The sequence below is a fragment of the Poecilia reticulata genome, linkage group LG14, assembly GCF_000633615.1.
Source record: "Poecilia reticulata strain Guanapo linkage group LG14, Guppy_female_1.0+MT, whole genome shotgun sequence".
NCBI classification, from domain to species: Eukaryota; Metazoa; Chordata; class Actinopteri; order Cyprinodontiformes; family Poeciliidae; genus Poecilia; species Poecilia reticulata.
This window is the reverse complement of record NC_024344.1, coordinates 5,326,891-5,345,532: the sequence shown is the minus strand read 5'-3', so window position 1 is coordinate 5,345,532 and position 18,642 is coordinate 5,326,891. Positions and strand designations below refer to the sequence as shown.

General features: G+C 38.6%; 1 protein-coding gene across 16 annotated transcripts in view; it reads right to left on the bottom strand.

The window, feature by feature from the left end:
• nbeaa (neurobeachin a) overlaps positions 1–18,642 on the bottom strand; it is a 108,950-nt gene that overhangs the window by 32,370 nt on the left and 57,938 nt on the right. For all 16 annotated transcript variants that reach the window (XM_008427310.2, XM_008427313.2, XM_008427314.2 and 13 more), the window contains exons 9-17: positions 16,126–16,323; positions 14,923–15,056; positions 14,388–14,496; positions 13,323–13,475; positions 11,503–11,671; positions 3,653–3,732; positions 3,276–3,338; positions 2,763–2,860; positions 1,079–1,171 (exon numbers count right to left, since the gene is read on the bottom strand). In XM_008427310.2, the coding sequence (XP_008425532.1) occupies positions 1,079–1,171; positions 2,763–2,860; positions 3,276–3,338; positions 3,653–3,732; positions 11,503–11,671; positions 13,323–13,475; positions 14,388–14,496; positions 14,923–15,056; positions 16,126–16,323 (1,097 nt within the window). The remainder of the gene's footprint in view (positions 1–1,078; positions 1,172–2,762; positions 2,861–3,275; positions 3,339–3,652; positions 3,733–11,502; positions 11,672–13,322; positions 13,476–14,387; positions 14,497–14,922; positions 15,057–16,125; positions 16,324–18,642) is intronic.

Genomic DNA, 18,642 nt, shown 5'->3' with positions numbered 1-18,642 from the left:
ATTTTAAGTAGGTGGGGGACTGATTATGTAGGGCTCAGGTGCAGCCTGGTGTCCCTCATCATGTTGTGCAGCAAGAGGTGTCCATGTCACATGGTACGACTAAATCCCCCAGCATTCAAAGCCCCTCATCAAGGTTTCTCCTCCCTTCGAGTGCAGACTGTCACAATGAATTTTCCGCCCGGACATGCTGATGAGATCTCCACACAAACATGAACAAATAGATTGCATAAAGCTCACTGGAGAGTGAAATGCTGCCGTTCTGAAGTTGGTGGAAAAATCTCACAGTTTCTCTGCATTTATGCATTGTTTGTTCTTTTTTTCAATGACTGAAAGACATTCATTTTGTGAGTGCTATTACTACAAGAAAACGACTCAATGTTAGCTACTCTCAGCATCACCGAGGTGGTTAAAAGTCAGGAAAACCACAGAAATGCAGAGGCTGTACTTTTTATTACACTGTCAAGACAGACGTTAAAGCTGCAAGAGGGTGAGAGAGTAATACTTTCTGCACAAAACAGAAAGAGGAGGAGTTGCTCCGTTTTCTCATTCGGAGTCGTCGACTTTCATTTTTTGAAACATGCTTTATTTGGAAATGCCGGCAGCTGTTTAGAAATCTCAAAGTTAATGTAAGGGTCAATCTTTTAAAATATCAACAAAGAGACTGATATTTGGGGGCTAATTACGCTCATCTTCAACAAAGAAGGAACAACAAGGAAGTTTAAAATAAAAATAAAACTAAAGTTAAAAAAACCACATCAGAATTATTTTGCCTTTGTTTCAAGACAAGGTAAAACGAGTTTTCTCTAAATGCATTTTGTAATCTCTGCCCCTAATGTTAACTAATGACCAGTGATGCGGGGAAGGATTAAAAAAAAAACTATTTTCAGTACTGTTCCTATAACAAAAAAAAATCAGAATTTCCTAAAATTGGTATCAACAAGTCAAAGTTTGTTGAAAGTAAGAAATTGGAGATTGATGTCAAAATGTAGAGTGCTTAATTTCTATCCTAAATTTTCCCTAATCCTTCACTGCCAGGCACAGGAGATGAAAGAAAGCGGATAGAAAACAAAGTACTTACTTGTGACCGAGGTGTTTAAGGAAGTAGCCCAGAACTTTAAGGGCCTGAACTCGTATACTTTCGCTCTTGGAGGCCAGGAGTTTGCAGATCACCCTATCATAACATGAAACATACAGGTATTAAAACTCTGACATCTTGTGGGTTAAGAAAGAAAAAAAAAAGATTATTTCATGTTTTGTATGCAAGGTTTGCAAGGTTAAAATTTTCCATTTTAAAACTCCACTCTTTATCAGATTCAAATTCTAGGATTTTTACAGCATTTTTATACAAATCTCAACATATAAGTGGAATGGAATTAAGTAAGTTGGATATTTTTGAAAAATTATGCTCCATAAATTATAAATTGACACGTTAATTCGAGTCATGCAGTTGGCATTGCAGTAAAATGCCATTTCATGGCTTTTTTGCACATTTTATACACCATCATTTCAAACATTAACACCTGGGAATTTCTTCAAATCACAGTTTGCAGTCTGTCACACTTCTCGTTTGGAAGATTTCATAAAAATGGGGGTGTCTAAATGCTTAGTTTGGCATCTATAACTGAGTCTGTTTAGGAATCACAGGTTCAGTTTAAAACCCTGACCTAAGAGGATCCAGATGTATCGTTCCTTCCATTAATCTGTGGCTTCTGACAACAGTCACATTGATCACAAGTTGTGAAAAAAAAATCTATAAAAAAATAACTAAACATTAATTGAATGCCATTTTTTCTCTCTTGGAAATGACGCAATCAAATCCCATACTTTTGCAGACTGCACATAAAACACTGGTTGTAAATACAGAAAGAATCAATGCCTGCAGACTATTTTCTTGAAAGAGGTACTCAAAGGGGATGCATAAAAAGACAGTACAGTTTGCAAATAGCTCTCTAGCAATATGAGTTACTGTGGCAACCGAAAAGGCATCCAAGTAGAGTTATGCATTGGGAAAATTAGCCGCACAGTTGGCCTGACACTCTCTTCCAGTAATCAGAAGCCTGGGTTCTCCTAAGTATTGTTACTCAGCATGAAAAGATAAGTTTGATTACAAGTTAACGTTAATTTTGCCCCACGAATCCACCACATGACAACAGAACAAGCCTTTCTATAAGCACACAGGTCACATAAACGGTTAAATCGAAGGATGATTGTTTTAATAAATAAAAAGCTGAAACCACACTTTGCAAAAAGATGTCATACCTTTTCCCCCACTGACCCAATTTAAGTCAGGCTAATTATTTCCTGGTTTGACTGGGATTAGTAAAGTTATTTATATTTGCTAAATGTCAGAATCATGAGAGAAAGAGCATTTTTGCAAAACTTTTGGGAAAATACAGAAGAAGATGACAGCGTTCAAAGCTTCTTTTGGATTAATTTACATTTAATTGAAATGGAGGCACCCCCTATGCAATTTTGCAGTTGACACTCAAGCATCTAACTTTAAAGATTATAAAAATAAAAAAAGACAGCATATCTGTCATTATTCTGACATTCTGCAAATAGAAGTAAGTCTGGTATCCAAAACTGACATAAAAGAGTAAATGTGTATTTTGATACAATATATATTAAGGGGTTCCAACTCTCACTCAGCTAGTGAAAGTAAGGATAAATGTAAGTAAAAAAAAAAAAAAAAAAAAAGATGTCAGTATTTAGTGCAGCAACAGATCTTTTTATATGAACATGCATGTGTGGGTTGCGCTCACCTGATGCCATTTCTTTGATCAAAAGCGGGGATCATGGATGCCGGGTGCTCAGACATAAGAGCCACCAACAGCTGGAGCACATCGTGGATATTCTCGTCCTACGTAGGAAAAAGAAAGCAAAGGTGAACAGGTGAGGCGGCAGCGGAGGAGGAGGGGAATAAAAAGAAAAAGCCCGGAGGGGAGAGATGAATAGAGGAGGACAAAGAGAGTTCCATGGGTGGGCAAGGAGGGGGGATTGCGGAGGAGCAGGTGGTATTTCAGAGCAAGAATAGATATAATTGTTACAGAGGAGTACATTCTGTTCAGTCCATTGTTGCGCCATTTTTTATGCTGTCACCGCGCTGAAGCTGACTCACACTCCCGCTCGTTTAAGTGGACTATAACTTCAGCCCCCAGATTATTGCGCGTATTTTGCCACCAGCTCCACTCCGGCTCTCACCGTCTCCCTCTGAGTCCCTCTCCATGCCCCCCTGCTGTCTGACTCTAGTTTAATAAAGGAGAAAGCATCTGTACCTCGTGCATTGTCAACAAATAGTTGAGGATGCTCTGCAGCTCGTCCTCCTTCACGCCTCGGTCCTAGCAAAGAAAAACAGATTCACCAAAAACTCCTCAGTGATCTTCAATTGTTTCTACTTTTTATTAACCTAGGACGACTCGACACAGAAGAATGAACAAAAATCGATATGAATGCACGCACGCACGCACTCATGCACACGCTCAAACGCTGCAGCGCTTCATTGGCGTTGCTCAACTTTAATGCTATTTTCCACATATTTTAGATTAGGCCGCGAACTGCCCGGGAGGAGAAACAACAGAGAACATCAAAGAAGTAAAGTGATTTCCCACAGCTTAAACTATGCCATGAAGATAATCACATTTTCTCCCTCTACCTTCAATATGAGTTGTTTGAGGAAGAGGAGCATGAAGGCTCTCAGCGAGATGATCTCCTTCTGGGACGGCCGTGGTCCATCTGAGCAAAAAAAAAAAAAAAAAAAAAACCCACAGACCCAAATGAAAAATTGCAATTTTCACCAACAACAACGGCACTTTAAATATGCTTACAGCTGAGTTTGAGTGAGCCCTTCTGTTTACTGACATTTAGTTTTATTAGGCTTCCTCGAGAGCTGGGGAGAAAACATTCACATGCGCTCACTTTCTCTACATCAGAACTGTAAATCACTGTCATTAACTCCAGTGGCAATTTGGCAATCGAGATATTTTATGCTTGCACTAATTTAACTTATTACAGCGACGGTGAAGTCATTTGCACAAAAAAAAAAAAGAAAAAAGTGATTGATGGTTGAGTGATCCAAAGCAAACGAGCGGCGTAATCCACTGTGTCTACTTTGTAGCTCTGGCACTCCATCAGTTGTTTGCAGTGAAGGAAGAGCGGGAGCTAAAAAACACAAAAGCATCTGACACACACGGAACAAGGCAATTTATTTATCTGAAAGTCCATACCATCTTTAAATTCAGCTTTGTTCCCATCGTAACTCATTCATTCAGCTCCAATATGCCATCATTACCATTAAAACATGCTTTAACATACACAAAGAGTCGCACACATTCATAACATTTGACAAGTTAAATGGTATAAAAGCGAAAAATTAGAAACGGGAGAGAAGTCACTGCTTCAACAATGAGCTTTAGCGGCAACAAGAAGGCTACTGGATCACAGAAAACGTTTTTTTTTTTTTTCTTGAGCCTTCAGGATTACCGTAAAGCTGCTATGACTGAAAATGTTCGCAGTCTGTTTAAAGAGTTTGTCACAAGATAGAAATATTGCCAAGCAAGTAAATACACTGAGGCAGATGTCAGAGTTTGAAATGCTAACAATGCTAATAGTGCTTTTGCTACTAAAAGCTGATAGAAACTGTTAAAAAAAATGTCCCTTTCATATTTTCTTGATTTTATTTAATGAAGATAATGAACTTTCATTTTTGGTATCTGGTGCTACACCTTTCAGTCTTCCATGAACACATGGTGCAATATTACCTCAGATCACATTCAGCTGATTTTGCTCATTTGATCTTTTAATAGTCTCACTTTTGCAGAGTTAAGCTTCAAATTCCCCATCAATGTACATAATCCTGAACAAATTATATTAGCAAATTTAAAAAAAAATCAACGATGAAGACTTCAAAACCTGCCTTCCCATTGTCATTCTCAGAGGCTTTTTTTCCATTTAATAGAAATCTGTAACTATTTATGATTTCTAACTTGTGTGCATTTGCGAGATGTTTGAAGCTCTTGTCATTTTCCTACTTTTGTACACCACCAGAGAACAAAATACCATTAAAAACAGTTTGTTGCTGAACAAAATGTACGATATCCTCCTGCAAAACTAAAACTCATATTTGACCCTGTGCTGGTGAAAAAAAACACACAAAAAAAAACTAGCAGAGAAAAGGGATGAAGAAGAATATCTGTGTGATTCTTCGCCATGCTTTGGTGCCCTTGAATCATATGAGTGTGTGTAGTCGCCTGAGCCGGTTCACCTGTTCTTCACAAAGCTAAAAACATGACACTGAAGCGCTCCTTTGTTATCCATCATCTTCACCTGTCAAGCTGTTCCATGGTGCTGGAAACGGTGACAGTGACCATCCATCATAGTTTATGTGCCCGTATGTGAAAGCGAGTATATGCCTCAGTAGATGCATACAGAGAGGACATGAAAAAGGCTTAAAATGGTCTAAATTGCAGTTTAATAACTGTATTTTATTCCTGGAAATTAATTTCCCCGCTTTCATAACTCCTAATCTGACTTAACAGTTGTGTGGCATAATTGTCACACAAAATTAGATTTTTTTTTTCTCTCTTTCTCTCTGACCCGACATGACGCTCTGGAGGGTCAAAGAGATGTATTTTCTTCAAGGAGATTACATGCTCTGAGTATTAACCTGAGAAGGTATTAGCGCAATTTTACAAGAAAGGACGAGATTCACACCATATGCGCTGCCTTCATCTTTTTTCATACATTTGTCAAAATGCATTGTAAACATGATCGAATGTATTTTACTCAGTTTTTTTGTGAAAGACACAAAAATTCTGTAATTGGGAACAGGGAAGTCATGTTAAACAGTCTGTTCAGTCAGTGTTTTTTTTTTTTTTGTAGGAGTCAAACCGCAAATCAGACTATTTTAAGAGAGTCGCTCATGTGATGCAAGCTGTGACTTCACCCCCTGGATCATGAGTGAACACAGTCTTCTGACGTTGCATTTTCAGCACCTGTTGAGCCCAGCAAAGTAACGAAAAGGGGTTTGTGCCACATAACCGGAACTAGTGGAACATCCAATTAACCAATAGTCAAGCCGCTATTGTGCAAAAAGGCCACTATAATAAGCATGACATTTTTACCAATTACTTTCAGCAAAAAAAAAATAATCAAGTTTTGTCGGGTTCAACAGAAACCACCTGAGAACATGGGTTTAAGTCTGCTTTGTCCTGAACTGCACGATAGTAGCCATGAGTGTAAATCATCATCATTATCCTGTTGAAAGTTGAACCTTCACCTCAGCCTCAATCTTTTTTACATCCTTTAAAGAGTGTTCCTCCAAGATTGCTCTGCATTTGCAACTCTTACAAGCTTATCTTTTCCTGATGAAAATAAGTCTTCCTAAAGCATTGTGTTGCTTCCAATGGTTCACTTTAAAAAGGCCAACTGGACTTATGAAAACTATAGCAGCACTAGAACCCATACGTTATTTCCCTTGCACTTCACAGTTGTGTGTAACTTGTGATGGACCATTACCTTAATATTTCCAATAAAATATAATAAAGTTTGTGATGGACAAAAAATTTTTAAAGCTGTGGGGGTAAAGAATGCATATAGTATATTAGGATTAATTAGTGTTTGTATGAACAAACAGCAAACCAGCTTGTGAGGCTTTGAAACTTTCCATTTATACATTCATTTTTAAATATCTAAATTTGTTAATTCAATGTGTTAGAGAGGAGTACCTAGTGTAGCATCCCATAATTAATTAGCTCCATATGCCCAGCTACATGAATGGACAATAAAAAATAAAAAAAACAGCCGAGAGAGAAAGAGTCTCTCTGAATAAAGACTGGCTTTGTGAGAGATTGTCTGGCCAAACAATATAATATTTCATCATCGAAGGCACTTAGAGAATCATTAAAGGATTCAGAATGTTTGCAGAAAAAGCTCCATGCAGGACGAAGTTGAAAGTTAATGCTGAATGGCAGTGATCTTCAGCCCTCAGGCAGCTTCGCATTAAAAACAGATGAATCTGTGGTGGAAACGACTGAAAAATCTCTTCAGATAACATTAACATTGGTTAAAAGTTAAACTGCTGCTATTTCTGCTGGGTCTCATATCATTTAGAAGATTTGACAGTGTGAAGTGCACTGCAGTTTGATGAACAAAGGTCTGGAGATGGACAGCAACACCTCAATATCTGCAAGTTTGTCATGTAGGGGCATTTCTAAGCGGCATCAGTGATGACGGTGAGAAAGCATTATTGGAGAAAACTCTTATTTGTCTCTTTGAGGAGGTGCTAAAGTGACATCAGGCATGAAGTGGAAATCTTTTCACTTTCAAACCCACAAACGTTAGTCTCTCGAGTTTCCAACTGCTAAGAGTTTTCCCAAACAAGCTGATGTAATACAGTTGTAAACATGATCTGTGCTAACACTTTTAGGATTTTGCAAGCACCAAAGTCAACATTTGCATTTATAGTTAAGGCCAGATCCTTAAATCTAAACATAAATTAGATGAATATGTATAATGGGGTTTTAATTAATTATTTTAAGCATCTGTTGAAATAAGGGGCCTGACATGATTGCATAGAATACAACTTTAATGACTTACAAGTATGAATTTATTGGATTTTTCTAAAAATAATAATTTTACAAAAATTTTAATTGAATTTTTTTGTTGAAGGCTTAAGAATCTGTTTTGACTTGATGAGGTGAACTCAGATGGTCTAAGAAGAACAATTATAGAAACTGCAACAAAAAGTGGGAATTTTTTTTGAGCTATTTCTAAATAAATAAAATAAAAAAAAAACCTGTAAGTTCACCATCACGTCAGACACTTTATTCCACGTGGATGTTAAACCAGTCGGTCATGGTCTAGAAGAAGACCCATCCTTTCATCCTCGGATTAATAGAAAACTGGTTAGGCTGTTCAGTAGCAAGTGAGTCGTCTTTTTTGTTATTATCCAGAGTGAAAAGAGTTTTTACATTATCATAGACAAAAAGGATAAAGTCCAAGAAATGTATTTAAGTTTAACATTTGCAGCCCCCAACACAGAGAAGACAAATACCTTTTAGAGATGTTTCACAGCGAGAGAAGTCTGATGTTCAACTAGTTCAATAAGCCAAAAAAAAAAAAAGAACTACAAGAATGTTCAAAGGATTTAAGATTAGTCTTTCTAATTTAAGAACCCTGTACCAATAATTAGAGTAACATAATGCTGTTGGACTACTTGTTGCTAGTTGTACTGGTGCACGGTGGATATACATTCAGCATTTGTTATGCATGCAAAAATACAAAAGGAAACTAATATAGGCACAATTGAGAAATAACTGTATTTTATGCTTATGTTACCGCAGCCAAGAAGTGGCAGAAAGCCACATTGCCCAGGACAAAGCTCACCTCTGATGGCCATAAAATGCAAAGCTCCTCCAAAGCATTGTTTAAATACATAGCCTCTGAATTATTTGTTGTGTTTGTTGCTGCTTCTTGGCCAGAGCCCCCTTAAAAAAGATGATTTTAATCGCAATGTTTTTTTTTTTATTCTGGTAAAAATAAAGGTTAAATAAAATAAAATAAAAATGATCCTAGTCATGATAATTATATTGTGCAACTCGAATGAGAATATCTAAGAATGTTGTACATATATCTACATTATAAAGTGAACTAACCGTACGAGGAAGAAAACAATACTACAAAAAAGCTATTCACAAAAAAAACAAATTTATGCTAATTAGCTGTGGCCACTTTCTTCTAGCGCTAAATGGCAAGAAATTTAATTATCATATTGACTGAATTCTAACCTATTTGCAAGATTCAAAGAAAATGCCTGAACAAAAGGCATAAAGTTCCCTTTTTATTACATTGCACTCGTTCTGTTTATACCCGTAGGAGGGAATTGAATTATTTGCAAAATAAATGGAAAAGGTGCAAATTAATTTTGCGTTTCATGAAAGAAGCAAAGCCAGAGGAAACAAAAAAAAAAAAACTGTAATACAACAAATGTTAATGTGCAACTTGCAATCAACCTCATTCCCTCAGACTGACACTCGGATGAATTCATTTTTATCCACAAAGCCTGCGGTGAGATCAAAACATCTTCCTATTACTATGTAAATTAGTGCATATCACGCTCTTACAGTACAGTCAAGTGTGCGCGCATGTGGTCTGTCAAACCATAACTAGCAGCTTTTCCCTTTGAATGGCAGTGAGTATGTATCTGAGGCTAATTGCTGCTGCGCTGTTATCAGCGCTCCTTTATGGGGCTAAATCCCAGCAGTCAAACGGCAATATCGCCAAACAGAAAAGGGAGCCAGACAGTCACTTGATTAGAAATTCCAAACGCTCCCTTGGATCTTCCCGTCAAATTTGTCTGTTGCCATGGTGACCCCAGATGCGCACTCACAGTCAGCCGCCAGTCCGGGGCGAGAAAGAGGTTGATTAAAGTGAGGGCGTGCTCTGACCTTTTTGATGCACCAGTTCGTAGCAACGGAAGAAGTTAAAACTGTCTTTTTCGCATTTCTTTTTTAAACGAGTACAAAGAACAGCTACCCTGTTCTCACAGAAAGCATGAAAGGATAGGTTAACAATCCACCAAGTATAAAATATTTTTACAAAGGCTTCAGAGGTACATTTAGTCTTTTGAGGATAATTCCCTTCATGTAAAAAAAAAAAAAAAAAAAAAGATTAATGAGTCATCTGCTCTTGAAAAAATAAAAATGGTCATTTTCAGAAACACTGAATCATTTCTGAATCATTTCTACCATTCCTTTATAAGCCGTTGTAGTCCAGGAAGGAGGCAACCATCTTTTCATGCATACGTTCATATGGAATTCTGTTAATAATTGATTCAAGAACATAAATCTGTTTCACATTGTGGAGAACTCAGTGGGGCTCCACTACAAGAAACCTGGTGCAAAATGAAGCAAGTTATTAGCAATTAAGGGCTCCTACATGTTTTGTTAATCAAAATCCTTTTTTTTTGTAGTCAAATTTCCAAAGTTCTGAGACTTTTTTTTTAAAATCATGCTCCATGTATTAAAATGAAACTTAAATATTAATGAATATATTTCTTTTGGGGTGTTTTTACACTTGTAACTTGCAAAAACCACAAACTGAAGGAAGGAAAAACAACAGGAAGGAAGGAATGAATGAAACCAATCTTAGAGTTTTTCAAGGGTAAAAACGCACTAGAATAGTTTCTCAGACCCTCCTACATACTGAATGATCACATTTTAACTCCTCATCCTCTTTTCTGCTTTACTGGACTGAGTTCAGGAGTTAGGGCCAGTGACTCATGTGACCATAAGAGCCCTATTATTAAACCTAATGGCCCAGTTAGTGTGATTATTGTGACTACAATTCATAAGCCTGATCCTTCAAACTCATGTTGAGAAGTGGAGTGAGTGCCTCCTAACATTTTAACATTTTTCTTTTTCAGAGCATCACGTCCGTGCAATTCTATACCACAGATTGTTAGGAGGTCCTCAATTTAATACACCTTCAAACAACATTAAAAAAAGGACGTCTCAAGGAAAGAGTTTTAAGCTGGTTTAACTTGGTTTAATGAATGAATTAGCATTATATGCATGTCTGCTGTGCTGCCGTCTCACAAGATTGACATGCATGGAAATTAATTAAATAAATAAATAACATCAAAGAGGGATATGAAAACTTGCACCAGATCAAGTTCTGAGGAGGGTCATTATAACTGCGTATTTTGACCTATGAATTCATAGTAGCATGAATCGTGGCTTGACGATCAACAGAGTCATACTCTGGCTAAAAGGCTGAGCTGCTGCTGAAATGTATTCCTCAGGAGAAAAAGTCTGACTGGGTGAACACGTTTCAGAATCCATCCATAGTGTTCATCCTGCTTTTGAACGTAAATAAGGAGTTTTGTAGTTTTTAATAGTAGTAGAAATGTTATAAAGATAACATTTTTAAGTTACAGTGGTGGTTGTGGCATGGATGGATGATACTTTGAGTGAGCCTCTCCTTCTCTGCACCCTTTGATGAAATAAACACCCACTTCTCCAAAAAAGATCCAACTGGATTCATTGTATATTATTTTTATTTTATCAAAAAATAAAATTCAGTAAATGTGATATTTAGAGATATACAGTACCTGTAAACTAGATATCCATTTAGACATGGACATAGATTTATATCTGAAGGTGAAGCTAAAGCAAGATAAATGTAAGCAAATAGAATAAAGATCTGATAAATCTCCACTTGATTACTCTAAATATGTTTTAAAAGAATCTCGGTTCGGTGAAGAATCGTTTAAAATATTGAAATGAGATGATGGGTTCGCTGCCGTTTAGGAAAAATATTTCAACATGCAACTAACTGACAGATCTTTTTTTTTCTCTGAAGGGATTGTGGCGCCCCCTAACCCATGTCGCCCAGGGCACTGAGCCAAATCGCCCAACTGAAGACGGCTTGAGGTTAAGGCGGTAGTACAGGAGGATCACGCCCTGTTTCACTTCACCCAGTGTTAGGTTTAAGCTGTGAACATACCGAGCCCTTTGGGGGAGATTCCGCTGCACTCCAGAGGGTTTATAGCCCAGTAGTAGTACTTCAGAGTGTGCATCAGCTGCAGGACAGTACCGACGCGGCGAATGGTGGTGTAGATGGTGGCGGTGCCGATGAACTCTGACGACAGGTACGTGTAGAGGGACAGCTGGACCTGTGTAGGAGCAAACAGTCCATTTGTGCAGCACACATCGACACACTGAGACCAACAGAAGCTGCTGGATGATTGAATTAGCAGAATGTTTATTACGGCTAAAAAAAAATTGCAATTTAACTGTACAAAGACAGACACAGGGGAATGCGAAAAACAGCAACCGCTTTCTTTATGCTTTAATATTTCAGGGTCTGAAATTACGCTTCTGTCCGAGGAGCTACTTCCAATTCCTGACATTTAAGAGGGAGCCTCTCTCTTATTACATATTTGCTCCTTCATCTCTTCCTTCTGTTCCCTTTCGCCCTCTCCTAATATTCCTTCAGCCAATCCTCGACGCACATTGGCTGAGTTGAGACGGCTCACAACCCTCTGAGCTCATTACAGCAGCCACCATGCTGAGGGTCGGCCTTAACAAGGTAGCTCTATTTAAGCGGATGAAATTAACGCCGGGCCACGGCCTGACCACATCACATCAGAGATCATCTAGGCTGGGGAGTGGACTCAGCTGCCTTAAAAAGGCCCTCAGTGCAATACTTCATATTACATTACACACACTCAGCCGTTTAGTCTGCAGATATTTTGCACAGCAAAACAACATTTCTGATTTTCTTTTGTGCACTGCTGCAACAAAAATAATTGGTTTTCTTCAGCAGGACACTGTTTAACAGCAATCAAGCTTTTTGGAGACATGATGAGAAACTTCTTTCTGTGTTTCATTAAGCCCGAAGTACTACGAAGGTTAATCTTGGCATTAATCAGGGTAGCAATGACACCTTGAGAGGAGGAAAATATTAAAGCTCAGTGGGAGGTAGAACAGAGGTAAGATTTGACAATTACATTTTGTGTGTGTGTGCGTGTGTGTGCGTGTGTGTAGGTGTGTGTAGGTGTGTGTGTGTGTGTGTGTGTGCGTGTGTGTGTGTGTGTGAATGTGTTTGCTCTTGCTTTTTTACATTTCTGATGCCGGCCTTGTTCTCATTCATTTCTTTCGCTTAATTTCTTCACTGGCACTTGAATGAAGGGAGAAAAAAAAACCCAACAAGATAATTCACTTTGATCCGCTTTGTGTTGACAACTAGGATCAATAAAAAAAACCCAGTGTTGGATTCTGTGTTTCTCCCAAACAACATTAAGTAATCGTATTTTGTCTCTTCCGTTTTTGCTCCATCTTGCCCCGGAGTGCAGCTCAACTGCAAGATCACCTCTTAGGGTCAGGGAGAAGTTTTGCGAACTGCGGGGGCATGAGGCCTGTGGGAATGCCACGGTTTCTCACATCTATTTCAGAGAGAGAATAAGAAAAGAGGAGCTGCACATCCCCTCTCTTCTCCTGGGGTCTTTTCAAATGTCACATTTCCTATTTGTTTCCCTCGCTTGCATGTTCTGTCCTTTAACAGGACGGAGAGCCGGCCCCTCCCTGCACGTCCTCCGAGCTCATTTATTAAATTACTGTAAAGGGTAATGGCCGCTGAGATGTCAGTTCGGCGTTTCCTCTTTGTTTGTTTCGAGCACAATCTCAGTCAAAACATCACAGGGAAGAGGATTAAAAACTAATTTGTCGCTGTGTTAATTTCTGTCTCTCTGTCATCGGTTTAGTAATCTCTGTTTCATTTTTGAGGCAAAGTACTTGGAGAGATGCATACAAAGACAAACAGACCTTGGCAGGTGTATGTATCCAGATGGCAGCATTGAAGAGGACATGGTCACAGAGCTGTTTGAGGAGTGGCGCCCCATGAGGTAAACCGTCCAGATACTTTGCGAAAGACAGGAACTGCTCAAGGACTGCCCTGGTGATGTGAATCCGAGACGACTGCAGGAAGAAGGGCAAGTATGAGCCGTGGCTTAATTAAGCAAAGATGCAAAATTAAGCAAACAAAGTCTATTTTCACAATCAACAAATGCAACGCTATGCATTCGTATAAACTGTATAAACAGTGCCTTGCATAAGCCCAGTCCATTGAATCTGTCACATTTAGGCAAACTACAATCTCAAACTGGATTTACCTGTCTGAAATAGTTATTAGATTCCCTATGAATCAATACTATGTATAACTGCTTTTTGCTTCAGTCGTAGCTGTTCATCTTTGGGGTGCGTCTCTACCAGCTTCAAACATCTAAGACTGAAAACAGCTCCAGCTTAGTCAGATTGAATGAGGAGCATCACATCTTCAAGTTTTGCTACAGATTCTAAGATGTGTTTAGGTTTGGACGTTGACTGGATCATTTTACAATTTTTTGATTATTTGTAAAAAAAAAACAAAAAAACAAAACAAACAAAGACAAAAAAAACAACAACAAAGAAATCAGAAATTTGCAGTTGTGAAAAAGAAGGAATACACATTTTTGTAATGTGTCAAAGTATCCAAAAAATCAAGGGTATGAATACTTTCCATWAGTAATTACCATTCCTGATAATGTTTCAGAGGCACACTATTATGGAAAAGAATCATTGTTATATCATTGCAAAGGTTCAGGTATTTTAAATTTTTTTTTTTTTAATTTCACAATATTACTTTCATCTACCAGTGGAAAAAACTAAATAAGCATGAGTTTATTTTTATTCAGGATAAATAACGTTGGCTAATAATGAAGAGCTATTTGTGGAACCTTCAAGAATCTAGATGAATAAAGAGGGGGTCGCAGTCAAAGCCAAGGTTTCTCTTCTTATTAACTGAACAACAAACAAACACGACTTGAAACCGAAGGAGGCCATCGCACTGACCTTCTCCAGCAGGTACCCAATCACCAGAAAGCCCTTGCCTCCCAGCATTTGCTCCTGCATGGCCACTGAGCTTTTCAACAGCTCCACCAGGAACGCCAGCAGAGTCGCGCTGCAACATATAACACATTGAAGAGTTTAAATGCATTTTCTACTGCAGCGAGTGGAGAAAACATGATCCATGTTCCCGTCATAGCTCCATCATAACTTATTTTTAATGTGCAGCTGTATTTTCTCCCTTATCTCCATCCTCCTGATGATATTAAATAAATAATCYGTCTGCAGCTGACATGATGTTGAGATGGTGCCTGATAAAGTAACAGCGTTAAAGACCACATGATGCAGTGCTATCAGGCAGATCTTAAAGTCAGAGGAGGACACATAGTTTGGAAAAGAAATCATTGCCCTCTGAGGGAAAMGTGTCTCTCCTATTGCCCTTTCAAACCAATATTCCCCACTTGCCTCCAGCACATCTGTCTAATATCAGATTTCACATGAACATAAGGTTCAATTTGCATTTTTTTTGTTAATGACTCACCAGACTGTGGTGTCCACACTGCTGTCATTGAGCTGCTTGTAATCCAGCTGAGCRAAGAGTGGAAACAGGACCTGGATGCCTCCTATAGAGTGGATGGCACTGTGGATGGAGTGGGTAACAATGGCCTTCACATCCTGTAGGACAAAAGAGCAGTTAGCTTCACAAGCGTAAGCCACAGGGATGTAAAGGTGAACAAAACAAGCCTAACAGATTATGTACCGCTACAGCTACAGTTCTGGTTCTTCAAAATAAAAGAACTTCCTCTCACCTGGAAACATGCTCACTGTTCTTCCATTACCAAATTAAATCATCAGGCCATGTCTGATGTTAAATTTCATTGGTTGATTTGAAACAACAACAAAGAATAATTGCAAATTTAAAAAATATATTAAAAGTCACAGCACCATATACAAGAACTGGACCATTTAAACACAGGAGTKAATACTGTCATTTAAAGAAACTTTAATTCTTCAAAATGAAAGAACTTCTTATCTGAAGCTCTTTTGGAAATGTAAMATTTACAGGYGTTTAACATCTTTGGGTTCCATTATCCTAATATTTAGCTTMTACCATACATTCTCTATCAGGTTTTGTCGGGATGCAGGGCTGACCACTCCAAAATGTCCATGTAACTTATAGTCAGAAGAAACATGTTGGTAAAATTACCTGTTGCATGATCACATCTTTTTTCTTAAAAAAATTATAATAATAATCKGATTTAGCAAGAGATGACCCAATGCGGGTTGTGGTTGCTTACACAGACACTGTGTGACATCTTTCCAATATACTGCAGGCTAATTTGTAGAAAGAAAAAAATAAATAAATGATCTCCAAGAACATATCCTAGATCCACATTTTATTTAAAAAGAAATCGAACCATATTAAACCTGATAACCCAAAACAATAAAGCATACCAACACTGCAATTTGCTTCARTATAGTGCAKGGTGTATTTTTCTATCCATAATATTTAATATATACTTTTTATAGAAAACCACTTAACTTCTGTTAGAAGACCAAAATAAACACTACAGCTTTTGCACAAATGCTCCTGAAGTGGCAGTGAGTCAGCCTGTGTCACAGGGGCCTGATAATCAAACTGACATGCTGGTTTATTTAGCTTCATTCATGCTTTTTTTTTACACTTTCCGAACCAACCAAGAAGGTGTAGGCTGCCTTTCTGCAGGATATAGCTCAAACTGACCTGCAGCATGAGCGCGTGCGGTGAATGGACAAAGATGGAGGGGTTTTCCCTGGGCGATGACTCCAGGCAGAGCTGGGCGTCCGTCGCCTTGGCGTTGTAGGTGAAGGAGATGGAGCTGGCCAGCTTGCCGTCATACAACACCTGCTTGTGGTGCTCAGCCAGGTGGATGTCGCTCTCCGACTTGAACTTGAAAGTGCTCTGCGGAGACGGACATAATAAGAAAAGCTTGAAAAAAAAAAAGGAGAGAGAAAAACTTGAAATCAGGGAGACAAATGAGTTGTCAGGAGACGAGATAAGTGCKGGTGCGTTTCTGCGTGTACAAGTTCAACACCCAAAATGGAGTCTGCTTAATTGCAGCCGGAGCCTCGTGTAAACAACACAGCATTATCTTAATGAACACAGTGCTAACCCGGGCACTAATTCAATTAGCACAGAATAAGAGGCAGAGCGGGGGAGCGTGTGTGTGGGAAAGAAGCACTCAGGGATCCAGATTTATCTCTTTGTAGTCAGTCAAGATGACAACCCACAAAAAGATCAACACATTTGTAATCCAGTCCCGATATGTTAAATTATGTTTATGCTAACCTTGGCCAAGATTCTGAGCTTTTATAATAGAGGTTATGGGSCTTAGACATGTATATATATTGCCTTTTATTAACAGATAGTTGGAATTACCTTACAGGTAGCAGTTTATGTGTTTGCCCATTTCTATCTATTTCTGTTTGCAGAGGCCTGTGAGTTCATGTACCCTGTGGCGGTGCTGGTGCCTTTACACATATGAAGCTCTGTAGATAAAAGGCTCACAAGTTGCACTGYAACCCTTTGCAGCAGCTCCAGGCGGGAGGATGTTCTCCCTCTTCCAGCAGCTGAGTCTCCTGGTGCCTTCCTCAGCCTGACTGCACAGGAAAGCCCCAGGCTGCTGAGATCTCCAGGCCCATGTTGTTCTGAACCTTTCATCCGAGGTCTAGTGTGAGATTTGAGCCCTGGGCAAACTGCATGCAGCAGCAAATGTAACACTCTTATCCTCATCCAAGCTGACTTTTAAAACTTACACACACATTTACACCCCCTTAGCAGCATCTGCAAGAGCAATTAGATATAGATTACCAACAAGGCCATGGTAAGATGCAGTGGTAATCCATCACAAAAACAAATAAAGTGCTCTTCGGCTTAATTCGAAGGTTAGTGGGCCCTCTGTACACACAGAAAAAAAATACTGAATAGCCTGAATGTAAAATTAATACACTTATTAAGATGCACATATTTTGCAGAGTAAGCCCATTTTCTGTGCAGCACTTATGAAATGTGTGCAGTTGTGGCCATGTAAAATAGGCCTGTATTTATGATACCATGCTGAATTAGAGAGACAGAAAGGTGAATGTGTAAAAGAGCTTTGCTGACTCTTTAAAGGCTTAAGGACGCCACAGAGGAATTTAAGAAGATAGGAGGAGCATGCAAGAAATGTATTTCTTTTTTAAACATGTGAAGTTCTACAGAGCGGAGATTAAAGACATACGAGTCCCAAACACACAGAGGAACGAATGTGACAACTGTCACCTTTTTCTGCACCTGACAGCTGCAGCTATGGTACAGCAGTGATAAACACACACAAACACACACAAGCGTTTGATCCATTCAATTCAGCCTGCCGCGCCACACTGTTTGCAGAGAATAGGCCAAAAGCTGTAAATACGCTTTCCAGCATATGACTGAAATGTACAAGTTSACTTGGACTTTAACCATTAAAGATTACTGCAAGAGCAATTAGACTTTCTTCAAATAACTGCTTAGATAAATGCAAATGTAGACTTGCAACAGATGCCACAGAATTTTATTTCATGTTGACTCAAAATTTGCAATAATTTCATATTGTGTCAGGTCTCCCGTGAACAGCACATTCTTGTCTGTGTGGGGAAAAACAAACAGAGCAGCCCACCAGTCATTATAAAACCATCTTACTCAAAGAAAAGTGCCAGATTTACAAGACAGGARATGTTTTTCATGAAACTTTGTCAGGACCAACTGAAATGCAGCWAAATACGTTTTGTGCCAATTTTCAAATATTTTGATAACAGCAACATGATAAAGAACATGAAGACATCAAAAATGTCAAGAAGAATTTTACTAATTGTGTACAGCATATATAGAAACAGATTTCTAGAGATGAGACCAATACTTATTTTAATTGAGGTAGCAAGAACAAGAAAAAGGTTCTGYCTGCCTAGAACCTTTCATACTATTCTAGAACTCCTTATAGACTACTGAAGCATTTGTTTGTGTCAGAACCACACCCACTTAACATYTCTGACCAATCACACAAGAGCTGATGAACACCACACAGGAAAAAAGCTGTCTAGATCTGGATAACCAGGCGCTTATGAAGACCAAACCAGGCCTTCAAGAATAAAAAAAAAAGCTTTGTTCTGTTCTCGCCTGCCTGGTTTAGGTTATATGCAAGTTTAATTCATTAAAATCTTGATTACATCTGCAGAATTTTGATTGAACAAATAGTTTTTT